The sequence below is a fragment of the Fusarium oxysporum genome, chromosome 1 (genome assembly GCF_000149955.1).
Source record: "Fusarium oxysporum f. sp. lycopersici 4287 chromosome 1, whole genome shotgun sequence".
NCBI lineage: Eukaryota > Fungi > Ascomycota > Sordariomycetes > Hypocreales > Nectriaceae > Fusarium > Fusarium oxysporum.
This window is the reverse complement of record NC_030986.1, coordinates 4,519,730-4,540,890: the sequence shown is the minus strand read 5'-3', so window position 1 is coordinate 4,540,890 and position 21,161 is coordinate 4,519,730. Positions and strand designations below refer to the sequence as shown.

The window sequence follows — 21,161 nt, the reverse complement described above, 5'->3', positions numbered from 1 at the left end:
TAACGTCTCCCTGGCCTGCCTGGATGGGATGTCAGTGAGATCACCAGGAATAACGAGCATGGTACGAGCAAGAGTACAGTGGGGACGCTAAAAGACAGTGAGGGTTCCTGAAAACGCAGGGACATAGGCCTGCTAAGGTACCTAGTAGTCCCCCACTCGAAATTGACGCGCCGCTTGTTACCTTCTCGTTCAGCTGGAAGCCCAAGCTCGACGCATAAAAATGCGCGGACCTACACAAACGTCATAGTTCGGCAGTTGTCGCTTTTACCTTCTTTACCTTGCCTTGGCTGGCATCTTAAAGCTTCCAGCAATTTCCTTCGAGATTCTCAACTTAATTTCCCTCAGAAGAGATGTCAGGTTGGTCTTGGTCGCCTAGACAGGCCATGCTACAAATGAGCCAGCCGCGTCCTAATATCCCATCTAAGAGCCTACCAAGCGTGCCAGCTCTCAACCTACCTCATCCATCCGCTCCAAACCCAGCCCTGCCTGTGTATAACCATCAGCCTGTCTATAACAAGGCTGGTCCTCTGCCTGTTTCCAACAACCCTGCGCCTCCTCTTGTTCCTGTTCCTGGTCCCATCCCCAACAACTCAACTTCTCCCGCCTACTACAACCCACCACCACCATTTGTTCCACACACATCCGGGGCTCAAGCACCAGGCGGTCCACCTTCGCTTATGAATACCTCACCTATGGAAAGAGGAATGCCTTCTGGAGCACCGCCAATCCCGGCTCCAGCTCCAGTTCCAGCTACGACAACCACCAGCTCTAGGAAGCGCAAGTCTGATGTTGGTCCTGACAACTCCCAAGAGGATCTTTTCCCAGACAATGTGCCGGATATAGACAGCGAAGATGAACGCCTAGCTCCTCATGACTCAGACACTTGCAATGCCATTCGTCGTAAGATTCGTAACTGGATCGACTCAGGCGCTCAAAAAGTTGGCGAGTTTCAGAAAACCATTGGAGTCAGTGGCAAATCCTACAATAGCTTTATGAACCGAACTGGCACATGGGACGGCGAGAACACCGATACGTACACCAAAGCCCATATCTTCTTCAAAAAGCGTGAGCTTCAGGGGCTCCCCCTCAAGGCCAACAAACCTAAGAAAGCAAAGACAGCTGCTTCCGCCAAGGCCCTTGAAGAAGTTCTTGATGTGAGCAACGTTGACCCCCTTCCTGGTGAGGCAGACGGAACAGTTCCCATTTACGACACCTGCGACGAGATCCGCAAGAAGATTCGGCCTATGTTAGCCAAGGAGGGAATGACACAAGCAGCTTTCATCCGCGCTCTCAATAAGAACCTCCCCGAAGGAAAAAGCGTATCCCCGGCCAATATGCGGTACTTCATGGGCCGAAAGGGGGTCCGCGATGGCAACACCAACATCGCCTTCTATGCGGCTTATGTTTTCTTCGAAAAGAAGCGTATTCAGGCTGGCAAGCCCAAGACGCAATTCCGCCAGAAGATGGAGAAGGCATGGGGCAACAAAGGTTTTGATATTGAGCATGGGGCCAACCAACAGTACACTTGTTCTGCTGGGGAAGAGCCGGTAGTGGATGAGTTTGGCAAAATTGACTTTGTTGTGACAGGACGACGTAGGTGAAAAAGACGCATGTGCTTGTGGAAAGAAGAGGGAACATAAAAGGGGGGATAAATTCAAACCTGTTGATGTTGTCTGATACCATAGCATTTGAACTGATTTGGGTGTGTTATCTACATAAACAGATGTCTGGATAGGAAAGAGAATAGCAAAAGGGCGTGTCTGACGGGTTTGGTTCTAATCGACATCTAGCAAAGGAAAAATATTGTCACCCATGGCCTCCTCGATTCTCTTCATGATTGCCAGTACCTTCTCCTCTTCTAACCGGCGGCCAATTACTTGAACACCTACGGGTAATCCATGCATGGCGTTCGCATTATACAGTTTATATGCGCCCTGCGCAATGCCGTTGAGACTATTGAGGCTAAAGTCTCCTGGCAATTGATCCCGTGTCTGGTCGACATGTGTCACGGGCAAGACGCCAGCGGTATAGTCGAGCTATCCCAGGTCAGCTTTGTTATGTTAGTTTCCGCTATGGATAAACGTACCAAGTTGAACATGAAGGTGTAGCCACAGCTGCTACATGCATCATGCATGCCCCTATGAGGAACAGCTGGAGTAGCATTGGGAGGGGCGATCAAGCAGTCAACACCAGAGTTATCCCACCACTCAAACCATTTCCTCTTATAAAGCTCGCGCTTGGCATTGAGCTGCCAGATCTCGTATCCGGATTGAGGATGCCAGTTCCGCAAGAGTTCAGCCCATATAGCGTCTCCTCGAACATACTTGACCCAAAGGTAATGCAAGTACTTCACAGGTCGAGGAAGGCTGAAATAGAGGCTCATTTGGGCAGCACCTCGGTCGTTCCACTCTCCCCAACGAAAGAAGGATTTGACAGTCTTGAGGCCGTCGCTGCAGAGAAGGATTGAGGCTAGACATAGAGCTTCATAAGGAGAAGGAGGATCAATCTCCACGATCTCATGGCCTGCGTTTCGTAGAGCAGATTCGGTCATCTCCAATGCTCTTCGGCAAGCGGGACTGGGATCCACGACGCCGTCTGTTCGAAGAATTCCGACTCGTAAGTTCCTCTTCTCAGAGAACTCTTTCTCAACATCGGATCTCCAAGGTAACGGGTGACAAGAATAGTCATAAGTCCAAGGTTTCATCTGGATGATCGATCGAGTGAAATAGGTCAGGTCGTTGAGTGTACGCGCCATGGGACTGTACACTGCAGGAACACCATCTTGCCCTGGCATACTTGTGACCACCCCTGTCTTAAGCCATCTCCCTGTTGAACATTTAAGTGCGTAGCAGCCAGAGAAGTGAGCCGGGCAGCGAACACTTCCAGCAACATCACTTCCAATTCCAACTCGGCCTCCCAATGCCAGCAAGGCACCTTCGCCTCCCGTTGAACCACCGGCAGTGTATCTTTTGTTGTATGGATTCGTTGTCTCGCCCCATATGTCATTAGATGACTCAAAACTGAGGAGTGTGATGGGGACGTTGGTCTTGACATACGGAACAGCCCCAGCGTCTTTGAGTATTCTGACAGTATTTCCATCATGTGCAAGGGGCTTCCCAGCATGTGTGCTCATACCTACAGTGCTGTCGTATCCTTCCACTTCAACCGTGTCTTTCAGGCTGACAGGTATACCAGCTAGAGGTCCTTTGAGGTTAAGGGACCCATCCGTGAGCCATTGCTCAGCCGAAGAAAGCAGGACTTCTGTTACACAGTTCGTTCTTTCGTGTGCCCTGAGGGCAACCTTACCATATGTATGAAGAATATCTGAAGCCTTACTTGGGTCTTTTTGGACAGCTTGGACTAGTTCTTCAATTGGCTTGTTCACAATCTCTCGATCCAGGACAGTGAAAGGAGCATGGTATGATGCCAGTCTCTTGATGCGAGATGTTCGTTCTTCTTGCTTGAACTGGCTTCAATAGTATTAGTAAGACATGTTATTCGAGTAAGCACTCTTGAGTTATATGGAGAGATTGGCAATCTTGAAGGGGCCCTACCAAGCTCGACGATGTTGCAGGTAGTCTAAAAGCACCATAATTGTCACAGTCCGTTCAGGAATATCAATCAATCAGTTGCGGTCAAGTTTTCAACCAAACTAAATACAAAATACCAGGAGAGTTTCCATGTCAATAGAGACGAGTTCAGTGGTATAGTAGTGTTACAAGCACGAAATATGGTCACGAGAGAGAACAATAAGACATGTACTCTGTGGTGAGCTCCCTGATAGAAGGACCCGCTGATAACCGGTCAAAATCCCCGCATCAACTCCGCTTCTATTATCTTCAGTCTGGGGAATTAGCACCAATAAGTGGAACTCTGTTGGAATACAGAGGAAAGACGGTCGATGAAAAGGACGTTTTTTCGAGCATTAATGCATCCTTGAGGACGAAATATCGTCTCTGAGTCTGAGCTGAAGAACAAATCTTGTGTTTATTGTTTTGGCTCTTCTGTTGTTTCGAAGTTCGTGCGGTTACACTGCATAACTACAAGCGGTTGATAGGAGTTGCACCTCCGAAGCCTGTGGAGCCTATCACTTAGTTAGTAACTTGCAGTACTCTCATTTGATACTGGAAATGCACCACCACTAGGCATAAGACAGGGAGAGGTAACTATGCTTTGTTGATGTAAGAAGTAATTGGAATGTACTGTGATGTTAGTCTTATCCCGGTTGTGTAAGCTCAGGCAGGCATTGACACACAACCTTGGTCCTTGCGTGGATAAACGCTCACCAGAGAGTCTTTCTTAACGAAATTATGGCAAGATCAACTCACTCATGACACCTGTATTCACTGTCGACATTCAGCGAGGCCAACTGGGCACGCAGATCAACGAGATACTTGGACTTGTAAGACCAAGTTGTTGAGCCGGTTTGAGAGTTCACAATCCGAAATGTGGAACTGGATCATTACTTGACCCTGTTCAATAACACTGAAGAGCAAATTTTCATAAGTCAAAATAATGTTATCATTCCTGAAGAGCCAGAGCTCTCTCGTAAAGTCTTCTGGGGAGAGTAGACTAGCCTAGCAATATAACCTTCATATGTATTTATGATACATCTTATCTGTCGTCTCACAATGAGTCTTGGGATAATTTTTCGCAGATATTATGTAAACCTATGGTGATATTGAAAAGGGAATGGTGACATGGCAAACATCCATACTGTTGCATTCTGCATTCTAACATTAGACATATGAATACGAACCTTGATAAGGACGTTTCTTGGCTATGACTAACAAAATAGTAAGAAAAAATCTCCATAGTCAACAAGAATATAGTGTTTGTTCCATGTAAAGTAGGCCATGGTTCACCAAATTCACTCACGAGAACCTTCAATCCTAGTATGATCTACCTTCGTCTAGATACCCGACCTCGGGTAGGTTACGATCGGAGGACTAAGCCCCGTGCTCCGGCGCGGAGATCGGATGGCCCGTGCGCGGAAAAGAGGTTGGGTATCAGAAGCTTTTGTACCTAGTTCTCCACTAGCATGAAGGTCACCGTCATATGAGAAGAGCCTGTAACAATCTTTTCTCTTTCACCAACCACCACCATGTCGGTCGATCCGCAGCAGCTGTTGGACACGGTAAGACATGCGGCTCTTTCCCCCCAAGACATTTTACTTATTGTACTGTAGCTCTCGAGCCAAGTTCGCCAATACGCCGACGTTGCTTCCGAGTTCATTGATAAGAATGTCGACCGCGCCGCTGTAGTTGTCAGAGAGACTCTGTCCACCTCGGAATGGGTGCCAGAGTCTGTCAGGCCTAAGCCTGCGGTGAAAGAAGTGGTGGCAGTCGTTTCTTTGGGGCGCTTCGAAAGGCTCCAAAACTGGATTGCCGAGCACAAAATTTTGACTGGAATGATAGTCTTGACCTGCGGAACCGTTGTTTATAAAGGATACTATGAAAGTCGCTCCATGAGAAAGACAAGACGAGCGAGAAGGGCACGAAATGGCGGGCGTACTGATGTCGTCGTTATCGCCGGATCTCCATCTCTTCCTTTGACAAGGTCTTTGTCTTTGGACATGGAGAGACGGGGTTTCATCGTCTTCATCGTTTGCAACGCCGCTGAGGACGAGTCCATGGTTCAGGCTATGAAGCGACCCGATGTTCGACCTCTGAGCATTGATACCACTGACGTGAGTTTGCCATATGGGCTGTCCTGTGATTATACTGACATTTCCCTAGCCTCCCAATGCCGGCTCTGCCATCGAACATTTTGCCCACTTCCTCCAGTCACCTCAAGCTCCTGGCCCTGGAATGAAGCCCAACCAGCTCACTCTGAAATCCGTTATCCTGATCCCGAGCCTCCACTACCAGACGTCTCCTATCGCAACAATCCCACCATCCAGCTTTGCCGACCTTTTCAATACCCACCTCCTCCAGCCCATCCTTACAATCCAGGCTTTCCTACCACTACTCACATCCCGCTTGAACCCCATCGGAGAAAAATGGATTCCTCCCAAGGTTCTTGTCTTTACTCCCTCCATCATTTCCTCAATCAACCCACCATTTCATGCGCCTGAGGCTACCGTTTGCTCGGCCCTGTCCGCTTTCACGGAAGTCCTCACCGCCGAACTTAGACCCCTCGATATTCCGGTGACCCACATGCAGCTCGGCACGTTCGACTTCTCCAGTTTCGTCCCGACTCGTGGCGGTCCCAACCAAGGCCTCGTCACCGCAGGAAACCCCGAGTCTCCTCTCGTCTGGCCTGAGGGCGCTCGACACGTGTATGCTCGAAACTTTGTCGCACAAACTAGCTCTGCTATCTCCGGAGGTCGTATCCGTGGACTGAAGGGAAGCTCGCTTCGACGCCTCCACAACTCTGTTTTCGATGTGATTGATGGTTCCATCACTGCTGATACCGTACGAGTTGGCCTCGGCGCTAGCGTGTACGGCTTCGTCGGACGATGGGCCCCCCGAGGCCTCGTCTCTTGGATGATGGGCATTCGCCGAGTTGACGAGCTCTCCACATGGAAGACAAGCTCCTATGAAGGTTCAGAGAGCAGTGACGAGGATGATGAGAGCGAGAAGGGCGAAGGGGAATCAAGCGAATTTGTCGCCGTCCCAACAGAGGCTAACGTCTGGCATGCTGACAATGAGGGAGCTATGTGGACTCCCCAGGCATCTGAGACCGCTTGAGCGATAAAGATTGAAATTTATGCTGGATATCCGATGTAAATTGGATCTGCATGACACGCATTATGATGGGACATGTAAAACGTTCGATTTTGTTACATATAGACGCCGTCACGACTCCAACTCTTGAATGATTTTCACACTACGGTTGTTGGAAAAATACAAATCCAATTGCCTTACTTTCGACCAGTACTTTGCGGTTCACAGTTACATGAAATTTTGACATGGGAATCATGTGGGTATCATCAACTGAGTAAAAGTACAACAAGTAAATATGTGGCTTAGTGACCTCTCCCGCGGTAACGGCCTCTTCCTCGCCATTTTCCTCGACCACCATGACCGCCATGACCTCCTCTATGTCTGCCCCCATCATCCCGATCCCTATCTCTCTGTTGATCGCGTGACCTGTCCACATCATCCTGCGCAGAATCTATTCGAATGTCTTCATCTTTCTTCTCCTCTGATTTGAGGGTTGGCTTCTCCAGATCCTTTGACCACTTGGGGTGGGCGCCTTCTTTGCATTCAGGTCCATCGGGGCAGAAACCTGCCAGGTAAAACACACAGAGTTTCCTACGCACGTGCTTCTTTGAACAGTTGGGCCCGAGGGGACAGAACCCCATATCGTAGTGAGGGCAGGGTGGCAGCCGACTTTGGGGGTCGATGTGAAGGTATAGGCATTCATCTCCATTCGAGCAATACCCGTTTCGCATGAAGAAATTACACTCGGGCATCTTTCGAAGGTTGTACTCGTGAAGGAACTCGCAATGCTCGCCCTTCTTGCACAGGCCGCGCAGCCAATGTTTACACACGAGCGAGTTAAGACCACCGCTCGGCTGCGACGTCTTGGAATCAGAGACGTGACGTTCAGGACATCGTGTGCCGTTTGGGCAGTGGCCCGACTGGAAGGCTTTGCATATTGGCCGGTCGGGAGACAGGCCGACCTGGTACGTTTGTCGAAGGAATGGCGAGAATCGGAAGTTGTAGGGCGTGGCAGAGTGGTTGAGGATGGCGGAGGCAGGAGATTCGACGGCGCCGGGCATGATGTGTGAGAATGGCGCAGGCTGATCGCCTACAGAGGATGGAGCAGTCAATTTATTTCTAGTAGTATTCTTTCAATATTCCGAGTCAGGCCGTTGTGGATGCTGCTTAGTTCGCGCTGCAATAGATGCTCTGTTGATGTCAAGGTCAAGATTTAGGCCAAAGCTTTGGTCGCTAACATTTTCCAGAGCTGCAGGTACAGTGCGGCGACCGAGGTTTGTCAGCGGCCAGGATCGCCGCTAACCCAACGTCACTCCACACAAGCTTGCTTGAACTTCAGCTTCGCTGTCCTCACACGCCCATTTTAAAATACTGTTTGTTCAATAAGACAGTCTTGTATTATTGCAACTGTGTAAGACCCCTTCAAATAGGGAAATCAAGGAAGGGAAGCGTTGACTTCCATGGTAAATTGTTGTCATCGCTATTGCAAGTGTTTTAGCAAGACATGGCGGGAACCAGGTGCCTCCTGCACCTCCATCTTGTCGTCCATCCTTATATGCTGAACATGAAAGTCATTCCGCCTCAGCAACCACAAGCGTCGAGAGAAATCACGAATTAAAACCAAGACTAGCCACGGAGCCTTGGTCCCCGTTCTTCTGGCCATAAATGATACGACAGTTCATGTATCGATGAGCTTTATCATTCCTGAGGCTCTTATAAGCCTGAGACACCATCTCTTTTCGCTTCTCTTCTGGTATTCCTAAGGCATTCAACGGCTTGACAGACATCGAACCAATCAGATCCATGATGTTGGCTTCCATCAACTTCCCCAAGTCCTTCGTTCCTTCATCCTGTGGCCAGCATGAGATAGGCACTTTCTCACTCACGGCCTGAACTCGAGTGAAGCCAGCGGCTATGAGACTTTTCCGAACGTCTTTCTTGCCAAAGTTTGTACAGCCGTATTTCCGTATCCCCTGAGCGCAGGTATCGAAGAAAACTCGCAGTGGATCGTCTTTCTGCATGGTGCCATCATCGCAGCGAACTGTGTAGTCAAAATCTTGAAACTCGATCCATCCACCCTCCTTCAGGTGTCTTCCCTTTATTAGCTGGGCATCACATATCAGGCATTCAACTCACTCGTGGACATTAACAACCATTGTGTCCAAGTCAAGAAGAAATCCGACCATTCCCCTGAGATGAACCATATCAAAGTCCTTACCATTGGCCCAGTAGGGGTCCTCACAGTCTTCAACAAACATGGATGCATTCGAAGGCATTGATTTAGGTTGAATGGGGGATAGATCGGTTCCTATCACGCTGGTCTTGTCATACTCATCGGCCACTAGGTCTTGTTAGAAAGGCAGCTGGAATATTTTCATATTAGCTCACCGTCTATCACCCATGCCCCTACAAATTATAAGTACAAAACAGTCAAAAGTGCACTTGGCACTCACCGTTTCCTGTCCCGAGATCGATTATCTTCTTCGCGTCTTTGTCAACTTCGGACAGAAAGAGTTTACCATCCTGCATCAACCAGATGGTCAGCTGTTGCTTTGACTCTAATTGCTGTTGCCCAATAATCTTGACATACCAGAAGTTGCTGCATCAGGAAATGCTCAGCTAGCTCGCGACACTGCTCGCCTTCGTCATTGGGTAGCGGATATCTGCCCGCCAAATAGGCGTGATAACGTCGGCCATGAGAGTGCTCATAGTCGAATATGCTGGCTGCTAATGACGTGCAACAGCTTGAATCATCGTCTTGTTGCAAGCATTCAGAACGAGCATCGTCAAACACGAGCTCATATTCATCCGTGTCTTGGTCTGTTGGGGTGTATATTGTTTCAATACCCGGCTCGGAGATGATCGAGAAAGAGTGACTATCAGCCTCTGGCATCTTGGCTGTGAACTTGTGGAAAGAAGTTGGAAGGAAGACAACACAACTATACAGAATAGGGACTCGGCACTGTTTATCATCTGTTGGGATGCTCTACTACGGTTGCGCCACATTAATCATCTCTGTGAAACCAGCCAAGTACACAAGGGATGAACATTTCTGGCTTCAGTATTATCAATATATGCGGGAGGTCATCTGCAGGACTTCACCTCCTAACATTGGTGAAATGGACCTCATGTGGTATGTTTCGTTACAACCTACATGCTTGTGCGAGTTGTTGGTGATAAGCTATGCGGATGGCGCATAACGACAATATGCGATTCGACTGTTGGTCCAGGAAGAAAGGGGGGGGGGCCAACTATGTTTGTTTGCTTCCTATGGGGGCGCAGTGCCGAAGAAAGGCCAAGAGACCCCTCAATGAACTTAAAACTGAAACAAAATTCAAGTCAGTTGGTCATATTACATTCCATCTATGGTTATTTGAAAAAGGAAGTTGATTGTGGTCATGATATCTAGGCTTCATTGAAGATGCAAGCAATGGTCAACACTATCGTTTGACAGATCTCAAACCTAACATTGGTTGATCAAGTAGGATTCGACATGGGTGTACAGACTGTGTCTATTGTCGCTTACTGCTGGGCAAGGTTGCCTTACACATGTACGAAGGAGCCTTGTCCGCGCCCAGCTCTCCACCGTGTTGCTGATCACTTGGTCTCACATGTTGAACCAACACTTTGCTTTTTCGCTCTTCACTAACAAGTATCTACGTCAGCCATTTATGTTTCCACACTAACCACCAGGTATTACCTTTCGGGTATCGTACAATACTAGTCAGAAGGCACAACAGATACGCCAATGCATTTCAACGAGGATACGTCCATACATAAGCGTTCCTTGGCTCTATTTCAGGTGCCAAGCAGTCAGGCTTGCATAATCCGATACTATATTGGGACAGAGTTCATATGCCACTCAACACCGTGTCTAGCATCAGCAATTGATACCATGGCTTATTGGTAGGTCAACCTAACAGCTCTTATGACATATTGTTGAAGCGGAAGCTGATCCATTTAGTTAATACAGATATGCCCCAAGCAAGTCTAGTCAAAAAACATTCAGACAACCAGCCATGTCGACGGGATGCCTTCTGGTACTTTTCTCAGGTCGATAGAATTCAGCAGCCTATGGGCACCTGAAGTTCCAGGGTCTATGCCATTATGACTCTACAAGTCGTTAAATTCGACCATCGTTGAATTTTAGAGCACGGCTTCTGGAAACGGCGCTAACATTCATCCCCATCCCGGAAGGACTCTGGTAGGCTATCAACTCCAAATCCCCAGACTGTCACTGTGCTTGCTAGCCCGTAGGTACCTTAGTCAATGGATTGTCTCAATTTGACTTGCAATGGTACCTATTCATACACATCCATGTGATGGCAGATTCAGGCTGTTGCGCTTGCCTCAGCCTCGAAGCTGGGGATTGATGCATTGGCAAGACTAAAACCATTCGGAATTGTCACTCGGAATGATTAATTGTTAGAGATGGTAAGCACCCGGCCCTGGCTCAACTGTATCAGACAAGGATAAGCTAACAGTGGAAGTCAAAGTGTTTGGCCCACTGAATATTGCGCCCAAATCTCACGGTCGTCCCCTGATGGTTTTTATTATGGAACCAATCTCACCATCCGTGGTAGCGCGTTCCAAACGTCCGTCGACCTTCCAGAAGTTTGATGGCAGGGCGAATCCATGGAGCCGCACGGTTGTTGAACACGCTTATCGGGAAGTTGTGTTATGACTCGGCGCTTCTTGTACAACCCTCGTCCAAAGATGCTGTACCTGGGTTGTCCCGGTCGCCAAAATGGGCGCTGCGACATCAAGAACAATGCTGCGTGCGTGCTTTCTGGCTGAGACTGTTTCATCCCTTGGGCAATGCTGCTTTTCAAGTAGAGCGTCGAGCTCGCCTTGATCCTGCAACGAGTGATTGGAAGCCAAGCCCTGCTCAGCATTGCCTTTTGTTTGCCCGAGGCATATGACACCTCGGAACACATCGCGGCTCACCTTGAGAACATGATAACGCCTCGCTATGCTGTTTTTAGGTATTGGAGACGTGTCTCATTTGCGGGCCTGTATGCCAACGTGTTTCACCTTCGCAAATCATGGCAGGGCCATTTAATGGTTCGGAGAGGCCGCAACGTCAATGCTTCATTATCGCCAATTCCCTAGCAAAGATGGAAGCTCATCTCGTGGTTGGAAACATCTACTGGATGGCCCCAACAACTCAGGGTCTTGTACGGACTGCGCTCGAAGAGGAAAAGAGTATTCTCGCCCCGGATCTCCGACTCCATTCGAAGCTGGGTTGCCAAGCCAAGCATCAATCACTGGGCGTCATTTCATGAGGCACAGATTACACCTTCTTAACAAGGCCCGAATTGGCGTGGTCAAAGCATCGAAAAGTCGGGCTAACAACAAACGAGAGCAATTTCACGGTCTCCCAAGAAGTCACAGCTTTCTCAGCTCTGACAACCAGCAACGCTCTTATGTTTCTTCCAATGCCTCCCCGCAATTATGTCATGTATCATGGTCCTACCGAATCCAGGACCCTCCGTAATTTGGATGCTAGTCCCTGCTCTCCGGGCATCACCTAGATGGCCGACCCTCTATTAGCTGGCTGCGACTGGTGTTGAGTATTATATAGCCTTGATCCTTCTCTGTCACAGTCAGTCATGACTCTCATCGGCAGTCTCTGGTGCCTAACGTTGTTAGCCGACACATCAGCTCTTATTTCCTTCAAGATTTTGACACCAGTTAGTTCATCTAGGCTCTTGCAGGTCGGGTTATTAAACAACACTCACGGTCATATTTATTTTTCTCTCATTTTTGGCACTTGCCTTGTCCCTTTTCTTTCGAATTCGCCTGATCTCTCAAATCACTCATCATGAGCTCGTCGCGCAAGTCGCGGATTGCTTCGAGCATGTCCAATGTCATGTTCACAAATGCGGTATACTTTCCCAACTACCGGATATACCAGGGAGATACACCAGGAATGCTCAACTACAGTTGTATCAACCACGTTTACTATGCATACGCCAGTGTTTCAGCCGACGGCGGTGTTTTCGTAAGTTCTATTCACGACTTATTTCAAACGTCTCGGCAATCGGGGGTACTGACTCGGAATTTGAATCTAGCTTAGTGATGAGTGGGCGGATGCTGGTGCACCTGTTGACGGTGTACAAGGAGGGTTAGGGTCTCTCATGCACCTCAAGCAGAAGCATCCCCATCTTCGAGTTGTTCTGTCAATCGGGGGCGGCAACTCCTCGGAGATTTTCCCCCTGGTGGCATCTAGCACTCTATTGCGCGACAATTTTGCTAGATCAGCTAAGGGTCTTGTTGAAGCATCGGGTCTGGATGGAATCGACAGTAGGTAGCGCTTGAAACAGATCTCCAGCTCTGATGACGAAGCTAACAAAATGATTCAAAGTTGCATGGGAATACCCTTGCGATGTACAACAAGGCTACGACTTTCTTGCACTTCTAGCAGCTGTCCGCATTCATCTACCAGAGGAGCATTATGTACTCACCGCTGCACTTCCTGCAGCCAAGTCTATTTTGCAGTTCCTTGATTTAATGGAGATCGCCGAATACTTGGACTTTATCAACTTGATGGCCTACGATTTCTTTGGTTCGTGGACTCCAAAGGCTGGGCATCACGCTCAACTCTATGCCATGGACAAAGAAGAAACATCAGCTTCCTCAGGGGTTTCTTATCTCATGTCCAAGGGATTCCCCCCTAAGAAGATTCTGCTTGGTATTCCAACTTTTGGACGAAGCTTCCTTCACTGCACAGGAGCAGGACACAAATACAAGGGCGTTGGTGGTGCGGAAGATGGCACGTTTGAGTACAATCAACTCCCACGCAAGGGGTGCAAAGAGGTTGTCGACAAACGCCATGTTGCAGCACACTGCACGGGGGCAGATGGCGGATTTGTGACGTACGACAACCCGGATACTGTTAAGATCAAGGCTGGTTTCTGCAAGCAAAAGGGACTAGGGGTGAGTAGCCTAACTATGGGTGCGAGGGCCACGGTGTCGTGCATTCATGTCTTGAACACAGAAACACCGTGTCTCCATCACTTGCTGCCGAATATCGTCACTGGATCGCTAACAATGTCTTTGCAGGGCCTCTTTTACTGGAACGGTCCTGCTGATTCCAAGGACAAGTCTAGGAGCTTGGTTGCGGCTGGCTTCCGCGCTCTTCATTCGTCCTGACAAATCTTTACCGCTCCTTTGACCATATCCTGCATTTTGCATAGATGGGAGTGATACGGCGTTTTTTTTTTCAGTAGATGGGCATATACCGGTGTTATCTGATCATATTCGATTCAATTTTCTCTATTGGGTTCATGGAAAAGCGTTTACATTACGAAGGAATGCTAGGAAAACGGGGATTCTTCTGGAAAGAGTCAAAAATAGAGGCAAGGATATGCCATCAGGAGAATATATAGACAATAGACGGGACCGGCGTTTTTTTGGGGGGCAGGGAACAAAGGCACTGGATGCCTGACTCCCCTCAAACATAAGCTAATGACTCACTGCCTAGTTCATTTGACCTCTTATCACCTTATACAGTGATATAAGATGCACGGCGGCCCTCTTTTTCTATCCATAGTCGCCCAAGGGTCGAGCTGATTCAAGGAAGCAATGGATAAAAGGCGGTAGGGCATGTGCGTATCACATCAACGGTGAAGTCAGGCTCCAAAGAGGCCGTTTTGGGCGACAAGAACGAGGCACCATGAGGCTAACAATGTACGTCAGAGTGCATTGACATGCATCCATACAATGTAACTCTTCAGTGATCTGCAGGAAAGTCTTGAGTCAGAGGTCGTACATTCGGTGACACTTCAAACTGAGGTGGTGTTTTGAGGTTGGATTTGTCTCTTTGAAGTCAGTCACATGCCAAGTCACGATGGGCTACCCCTGCAGGGAAACCGTTGGAGCCACAACAAGTACATCACAACAATAACCAAACTTGATCTACTGGCACTTGAAAATGATATCACTAGCTACGCGATCCATAATTATATATATATAGATGGCTCTATATCAAATCACGGTCCGGTTAAGGTCGGTAAGAAAGTTGCTAGTTTGCTTGTGCTTGGGTTAGACGTGCATTAGACAGTATCCACGTGGCGATAAGATAAAGAGCTCCTTCCGTCATCCCACGACTCTGCAGCCTACAGAGCTCGGCAGCTTAACACGAACAAATAACAGTGTCGAAGGACAAATCATCGCCGATTAAAGATGCCCCGGGACTGGACATCGTCTTCTCATCACTACAGAAGCTCAACAATACATACATTCTACCAAGATGTCTGGAACCGATAGGGTTCCGTCTCCCCCGGAGGCTGCGACGGCGTCTTCTGTACAAGGCCTGGATCTGGAGTTTTCTCATAATCAAACTCCAGACGAAGAGAACGAAGCTATCGAGAACCCGATGCCTCCTTTCGAACCATTATTCACTCTCCTGACCAACTCAACTACAAATACTACTGTGCACCCTCGCGTCTACTACGTCTTCTCCGATGATGACCCTTCGATCCTCGCAGCCGGTGCTCAAGACCCGTCGCACCGACCCCTTGTCGTAGATCTCGCGCCAGCTCCCGAAGGCGAGTCGAACCGATGGGCTGTATCCTGGGCCGCCAGTCTAACGCCCGATTTCGCCGTGACAAACTCTAGCGTAGCTGTCCAACAGAGCGAGGGTGAAGAGAACGGAGGTGCTGGCGCTTTAATGCTCCGTGTTGAAGGCGTCGAGCGTGAGCCCGTTGAAATGCGACCCGAGTCCCTACCTAGCTCTGGCAGTGGTGCCATAGGAGGGGAGGATGTCGATGTCTTGGCCGAAGAGTTCCGCAGACGGATGGGAGTGCTAAAGAAGGTGGTTGATGAGGCTGAAAAGAGGCGTGCGGTAATAGGACAGGATGAAGATATTCACGATGCAGAAGAAGACGACGGTGCACCTGATGAAGCGGTGGTAGACTACAATGAGGACGAGGGGAAGGGGAAGGCAAAAGCAGGGAACGATTGATAGGAACTCACTCGAGAAGTTCCGTTTGCTTTAATGAGTTTGAGATTCTGTATCGGCAAAGATGGAAATGTGCCATCAACAGTGGTGAGTTGCATACTGTTATCGTTTGCACCATGCTAACGCACCTACAGATTGTGATTCTCCAAGACTAAAACTTTTGAAACTTCGGCACCGACAATATACTTAGATGCCCTGGTAAGAATATGGGTCATCACAGTTTCAGGTGGACCAGACACCTTTGAATATGAATGAATACAGCTTGGCGTATAGGTTTTGTCAGGGCAGCGCCGAACTTTGAGTTAGCAATGCATTTTACAATGTATCAACCAACCTCCCGCCTTCAAATATCGCCCTATTGTACCATGATTGGAGAGCGCCACTTTTATGGCGACAATCAAACAATGACATGCTGTAAGTAGTACGGTTTTGGCTGTAGTCCTGAACGCCAGAAGAGTGGCAGAGTCAAACCCGGTTGTATCAACAAAGAGAAAAAAAAGACGGGCTATCGGGCTATAGCAACAGTTATGATCCAAATCCAATGGGAATACGCAAAACACAAATACAGCTCTAACACTGCTTTTACCTCCACATGATCCCGGCCCACTTCTCTGGAGCGCGTATATATTCCTCAATGAGTACAAGTGTCGCCTTGTCGTCATTCGAAGACAATCGCCTCCGAGCCATTCTCTCATCGTTCGACTCCTACCTAGTTCCGCAGTAGCTGAGGTAGATGGAACCGCCCTCCGCCAACGCTGTTGAGCAGAGAGGATGCTGTGTTGTCGGCAGCAACACGACGGGCTAAGCGAGCAGGTAGGACAGCTGTGTGCATAACGGGCAAGCTGCCAATGGCTGCCTCGATACTTCGCTTCTTGTTGTTGTTGTTCTGTCCCTTGATGACGAAGATGTAGATGAGAACAATAATGACAATAACAACAATGATAGCAACTGGACAAGTTAGTGAGGTGCCTCACATCAAGTTGGGGTCGCAAATACATACCACAGATACCCAAGCAGATCCACTTCTTCTTGCGTGTCTTGCGGGCAGTGTTGACGGCCACACCAATCTCCTCGTTACCCTTGTCGAGATTCTCAACGACTTCCTCGCCCTTCTGTTCAATTTGGGTGACGGCAGCTTCTTGCTGAACGACGAGGGTGTCCATATCCTGGAACAATTGAGCCAGCTCAACCATTTGCTGCTCGATCTTGATGAGAGCCTGGTGACGGTCCTGAACAGCGCTCAGGGCAGCACGGGCACGACCCTGGCGATCGCTCTGCATCATGGCCTGGCTAAAGACCTGACCTCCAGTAGTGTCCTCGACAGCAGCCTGAATCTCTTGCTCCGAGGCATCTGGGCGCACAATGCGGTACTGGCGGGCCATCTGATCCTGTGTGCGTTTTCGGAACTGCGACTCGACCTGCTGGTATTGGGTGATGGCAGCCTTGAGACGGCGGTCAATGCGGGTGACGTGAGGGTTGTTCTTTGGCGATTTCGCCTCAGGGTTAGACTTGACGGTGCGGACTCGCTCGGTGAGCTCACGGTAGAGAGACATGGTATCAGCGGAAAGTGAGTCGAGCTGGCGGCTGGCGGCACTGGAACCTGAGCTATCGGCGTCGTCGAGAGTTCGCTGTTGGATCATACGGAGCTGTTCCAAGTTCTGTTCGACAGTGTCGATTCCACGGTCGATGTCGCGGCACTCATTGAGAATGGCGTTGGGGTCGCCTTGGCCAAAGCCGCCGGCGTTGTGGGCAAGGGGAGCCATCTCGACGCTACCTATCCCTCAAGCCATGTCAGCATGTGGTGGAAGAGGACAACCCTTTGAGTCCAAAATTCTCACCTCCATAACCCTGAGCGGGTGGGCTGTTGTAGCCACCGCCATTGCCGTAGCCATTGTTACCACCATAGCCCTGGTCAGGGGAGTCGTATGGATTTTGGCCACCGTATCTGTTGTCAGAGTCAGTAAGCAAACCGAGTAAGATACATGCAATAACTCAGGCAAAACATACCCGTACTATAACAAAAGTCAGCAGATTATTCATGAAAAAGGTTAGGGCAATTGGAACAGAAAACAGCAGGTCGCGATAGGCTACAAGCTCAATTGGCATCGCATGGGAAACACTCAAAATTGAAGCGGGATCGACAGGAGAGGGTTGGATAGGAGGCGCAAACTAACACTCATTGTTGTGACTGAGCTGGAGCTCTGCTGTATTGTCTGTTTAGTTTTCGACAGATTTTACCTCCTTTCACCGGAGGTTAGTCGTTCTTCGAGGATTGTCTTTGATTAATTGTTTGTTTTCTCGTCGCTTTTCGTATCGAGTCGAGTTGCCAAGGAAGAGGTTTAGAGTGAGCGTTTCTCGTCGCGCAGCAAAGAGAAAGGAGTAAGACTCGTGTATATATACGATCAAAGAGAAGAATGATCGGGACTTGCGTAAACTACTGACGAGATAGAAAAAGGTAAAAAAGGAAAAGACGGCAAGTAAAAAAAGAGTTGAGTAAGACGAGGGAGGGTGTAGAGTTAAGGTCAGAAAAATAGGATCAAGGCCAGGTGCAAATGAGACGTGACGGGAGATGGCAAGGAAGGCCCCGGCCAGGAATGGGAGTGCGAGCCCAGCCCAAGTGCGAGACGAGATTAGTGGAGGTGTTGAGTAGCAGCGGCAGTGGCAGTGGCAGAGTAGCACTTAGCCACTGAAATGTTAGCGGGCCTGGGGTGAGAGTGGAGGCTAAGGCACTGGCGCTTGGACGCCGCTCACTGCCTTTAGTGGGCTAGAGATTACCTTAGCTTAGCCCTGTTCCGTACAAGCACCTTGCTTACTCCGTATGTGCAAGCCCCTTTGCTCTCTTGGACGGCGATGCAGGGTCCAATAGTCGGGATAAGAGATGCAAATCTGATTCCAGTTGCGACCTCTAGTGTCGACGGCTACGTAAGAGACTCTGTTTCTCTGGTTGTTTTGGCCGAGTGCCAAGGTTCGCATCGTCATGATCAGCTTCAAAACAGCCCCTTTGATCGTACGCGATGCGATGATAAAGGTGCTCAAAACCAGAGCTGCAACAGCCAGAAACACTTTGAGAGTCTGGTCAATCATGCGACACTTATTCAATTGGATTATCATAGAATGGCACCAGATACCTGCAGCAACCTAGCTATAAATGAGCTTAACATGATTTTGGCTTAGAGGGAGAACAGAAGACAGATTCAAGCCTACACGCTACCACCAAATAAAACCATCAATCTTGCTATCTTATTTTGTCCAACACCCCTGAACAAGGGGCAATCCCGAAATAACCACTGTCCCTCGATAGCATCGTTCATTGGTGACGCATTCTCCACTGTTTCACCCTTGGGCGCCTGCTTTCCATTAATCCTGGTTTCTTCAGAGTCTGACTGAGAATTCTGTAACAAGTCTGGTGTTTTATGTCCAATCTCTCTTTGCCTCCAACTATGATCGCAATCACCGGCACTATCCGACATCATCACCAAAAGCTTCAAACTCTGATCCATAAACAAAGTCTCTGGTATCATCCGCTAATTGAAGCAATCGAATCCGTTCATCTGCAGGCTGACAACCTCCACCTGAGTGAGCCCTGCGATCCTGCGCTAGTCCTTCAGCTCTGCAAAATGGCGCCCACCCTTTCGAGATTGACCTTGAGCAGGGGGTCTCGAACAATGAACTTAAGCTTCGCCGCGTGGGTCTGGAGCGGCATTGCCAAGGAAGCTATTCGTTATTCGTGGTATTTTCGGATCGAGAAACCATCGCTCATCTTGTCCTATGTCTGGTATAGAGTCGAGCACGGAAACGTTTATATCAGCCTTACAGTGAGAGGCAACCCTTTTGTCAGAGAAGCCAGGATATTTATATGCACCTCGTAATTTCCCGTAGCTTATGCCCTTGGCCAGCTCCACCAACAAATGGATGCTTCGTCTTACTCTGCCGTTCAAAAGACGGGACACTTGACACCCTTCCAGCCGTCCATCTCATCTTTCAGGCCGCAGAAACTTATTGCGCAGCACAAGCCAACAGACCTCCCAACTCCGTTTCCGACGGGCTCTACCCTAGGCTTATTCCGAGAACCTTACTTGAACAAACAATGACTTTGAATTCTCGTATCATTTGCGGACTGCAGTTCCTACCAATATCATGTTATTTAGTTGCATATCTGTTAACGGTGACCCAATCTCTTCGCTCCCCGGAGTCGCCTAATGACAGTACAACTTCTTCCCCGATCATGAGTCCAGCACAGACATTGGATAATCCATCTGATTTCAAAGACTATCATTCCACCACATCAAAACGCCAACATGTTGAAATCCCATACTCAAAGAACAGCATATGCAGACACATAGCTAACGCTGGAATCATTCGGTATATCGACCAAGTTGCTGCGGTCATATTTGAGGATACGGAATCGTCCCTTGTCTTCGTACTCGGGCTGCTTGCGTAGCTGCTCCAAAGCCGCCATCATAACTCCGATAGGGTGTCGCCCGCATACCGAATTATGGGTTTGTCGTAGAGTGGCAAGAAAATCTGCATGAACGCCACTCTCAACGGCATCCATGGCTGCTTCGTCGATGACTCTAATCGTCTCGTGAATCGGGGGACCGTTGGGTCTGGGGTCATCCTTTCTCAAGTGTGTCAGATCAGAAGGACTTTTCGTGGGTGAGTAGGGTAAGTAGTTGAAATAAGGGCCCCAATGACAAAAATCGGAGCTGATTATAAAGGCGTTCTCCGGGTCTCTGAGGTATGGCAGTAAAGCTCGTCCTATGACATTCTCCTCATCCCCGTTGTTACTGCCTACAAGCACAGGCACAATCTTAGGAAATTTGTCAGGCGAGTCAAATGACTCCTGACAGCGGAGATAAAGATATGGCATGTGCATCTCAAGGGAGTGTTCCTGAATCTCGCGGCGTTTGGGCATAGTCTCCATTTCTAGGGCATCCTGGAGCTCTCTGACCACTTCCTGGTCGATCTCCAAGTCGCCAAATGGTGTTGCATACCTTCCAAAGGTAGTGGCTGCACATCCTTCGAGATAGTAAGTATGAGATGGACCCAGGACGATGACACGCTTAGCATGGCTCAAGTCAAGAGTCTTGTACGCCCAAGCTGCACACGGCCCAGAGAATTGATAGCCCGCATGGCTGCGGTATATTATCGTCAGCTCAAGAGTATATCAATGGGCTTAGCAGGTAAACTCACGGCGCGATTATAACACGAGCTTCGGGAATGGGCAATGAAACTCCTTCCAAACTCTCCGGGACTGCCGTTAGATAGCTCTGCAGCTCGAGGCGTAACTTTGCCGGGTCTTTCTCGTACCAGTGGCCGGCCTTTTCTGCTGGTCGGATAGTCGTCATTTCGGAATGAGGGTTTTAAAATAGAATGACAGTTCTGGTGATGATAACCGAGGATATATTAAGCAGAACTAGGTATGATTAGACAGAGGATCAAAGTAAGTTGGGTAGGAACAGATCCATGTATGTGTATGTCATAACCTTACCTCTTGCCCCGCCTCACGTAGCGGGGTACAGCACGTT

General features: G+C 48.9%; 9 protein-coding genes across 17 annotated transcripts; 4 read left to right on the top strand and 5 right to left on the bottom strand.

The window, feature by feature from the left end:
* The first annotated feature begins 168 nt into the window (after positions 1-168).
* On the top strand, positions 169-1,841 carry FOXG_00926 (uncharacterized protein). Its single transcript, XM_018377590.1, has one exon. The coding sequence runs from the start codon at positions 351-353 to the stop codon at positions 1,599-1,601; it is 1,251 nt and encodes a 416-aa protein (XP_018233345.1). The 5' UTR covers positions 169-350; the 3' UTR covers positions 1,602-1,841.
* FOXG_00925 (uncharacterized protein) lies at positions 169-3,990 on the bottom strand. Of its 2 annotated transcripts, XM_018377588.1 has the most exons (3): positions 3,555-3,990; positions 2,087-3,470; positions 169-2,036 (listed from the first exon to the last, which is right to left on the bottom strand). In XM_018377588.1, exons 1-3 carry the CDS (start codon positions 3,590-3,592, stop codon positions 1,776-1,778), a joined length of 1,683 nt encoding a protein of 560 aa, XP_018233343.1. In that variant the 5' UTR covers positions 3,593-3,990; the 3' UTR covers positions 169-1,775. The 2 variants fall into 2 exon arrangements, with proteins under 2 accessions (XP_018233343.1, XP_018233344.1); XM_018377589.1 differs by having other exon boundaries at positions 2,087-3,990.
* Positions 3,991-5,014: 1,024 nt separating this feature from the next.
* On the top strand, positions 5,015-7,950 carry FOXG_00924 (uncharacterized protein). 2 transcript variants are annotated; one of them, XM_018377587.1, is made up of 4 exons: positions 5,036-5,137; positions 5,189-5,689; positions 5,739-6,924; positions 6,975-7,323. In XM_018377587.1, the coding sequence occupies exons 1-3, from the start codon at positions 5,105-5,107 to the stop codon at positions 6,690-6,692; spliced, it is 1,488 nt and encodes a 495-aa protein (XP_018233342.1). In that variant the 5' UTR covers positions 5,036-5,104; the 3' UTR covers positions 6,693-6,924; positions 6,975-7,323. The 2 variants fall into 2 exon arrangements, with proteins under 2 accessions (XP_018233341.1, XP_018233342.1); XM_018377586.1 differs by having other exon boundaries at positions 5,015-5,137; positions 5,739-7,950.
* On the bottom strand, positions 6,774-7,980 carry FOXG_00923 (uncharacterized protein). Its single transcript, XM_018377585.1, has one exon. It carries the CDS (start codon positions 7,727-7,729, stop codon positions 6,971-6,973), a length of 759 nt encoding a protein of 252 aa, XP_018233340.1. The 5' UTR covers positions 7,730-7,980; the 3' UTR covers positions 6,774-6,970.
* A 37-nt stretch (positions 7,981-8,017) lies between these two features.
* FOXG_00922 (uncharacterized protein) lies at positions 8,018-9,728 on the bottom strand. The gene is made up of 5 exons (XM_018377584.1): positions 9,259-9,728; positions 9,122-9,191; positions 9,057-9,074; positions 8,805-9,009; positions 8,018-8,759 (listed from the first exon to the last, which is right to left on the bottom strand). The coding sequence occupies exons 1-5, from the start codon at positions 9,559-9,561 to the stop codon at positions 8,276-8,278; spliced, it is 1,080 nt and encodes a 359-aa protein (XP_018233339.1). The 5' UTR covers positions 9,562-9,728; the 3' UTR covers positions 8,018-8,275.
* A 545-nt stretch (positions 9,729-10,273) lies between these two features.
* On the top strand, positions 10,274-14,178 carry FOXG_00921 (uncharacterized protein). Of its 2 annotated transcripts, none has more exons than XM_018377583.1 (6): positions 10,274-10,574; positions 10,633-11,102; positions 11,165-12,672; positions 12,743-12,974; positions 13,036-13,607; positions 13,734-14,178. In XM_018377583.1, exons 3-6 carry the CDS (start codon positions 12,493-12,495, stop codon positions 13,821-13,823), a joined length of 1,074 nt encoding a protein of 357 aa, XP_018233338.1. In that variant the 5' UTR covers positions 10,274-10,574; positions 10,633-11,102; positions 11,165-12,492; the 3' UTR covers positions 13,824-14,178. The 2 variants fall into 2 exon arrangements, with proteins under 2 accessions (XP_018233338.1, XP_018233337.1); XM_018377582.1 differs by having other exon boundaries at positions 11,159-12,672.
* A 608-nt stretch (positions 14,179-14,786) lies between these two features.
* Positions 14,787-15,916, top strand: FOXG_00920 (uncharacterized protein). The gene is made up of 2 exons (XM_018377581.1): positions 14,787-15,720; positions 15,768-15,916. Exon 1 carries the CDS (start codon positions 14,923-14,925, stop codon positions 15,634-15,636), a length of 714 nt encoding a protein of 237 aa, XP_018233336.1. The 5' UTR covers positions 14,787-14,922; the 3' UTR covers positions 15,637-15,720; positions 15,768-15,916.
* Positions 15,917-16,077: 161 nt separating this feature from the next.
* Positions 16,078-18,719, bottom strand: FOXG_00919 (syntaxin 1B/2/3). 6 transcript variants are annotated; one of them, XM_018377577.1, is made up of 6 exons: positions 18,447-18,719; positions 17,808-18,397; positions 17,641-17,645; positions 17,472-17,578; positions 16,634-17,407; positions 16,078-16,581 (listed from the first exon to the last, which is right to left on the bottom strand). In XM_018377577.1, the coding sequence occupies exons 2-6, from the start codon at positions 17,811-17,813 to the stop codon at positions 16,343-16,345; spliced, it is 1,131 nt and encodes a 376-aa protein (XP_018233332.1). In that variant the 5' UTR covers positions 17,814-18,397; positions 18,447-18,719; the 3' UTR covers positions 16,078-16,342. The 6 variants fall into 6 exon arrangements, with proteins under 6 accessions (XP_018233332.1, XP_018233331.1, XP_018233330.1 ...); XM_018377576.1 differs by having other exon boundaries at positions 17,808-18,719; XM_018377575.1 differs by lacking the exon at positions 18,447-18,719 and having other exon boundaries at positions 16,634-17,413; positions 17,808-18,262.
* Positions 18,720-19,661: 942 nt separating this feature from the next.
* FOXG_00918 (uncharacterized protein) lies at positions 19,662-21,119 on the bottom strand. Its single transcript, XM_018377574.1, has 2 exons — positions 20,827-21,119; positions 19,662-20,768 (listed from the first exon to the last, which is right to left on the bottom strand). The coding sequence occupies exons 1-2, from the start codon at positions 20,979-20,981 to the stop codon at positions 19,949-19,951; spliced, it is 975 nt and encodes a 324-aa protein (XP_018233329.1). The 5' UTR covers positions 20,982-21,119; the 3' UTR covers positions 19,662-19,948.
* Positions 21,120-21,161: the final 42 nt, after the last annotated feature.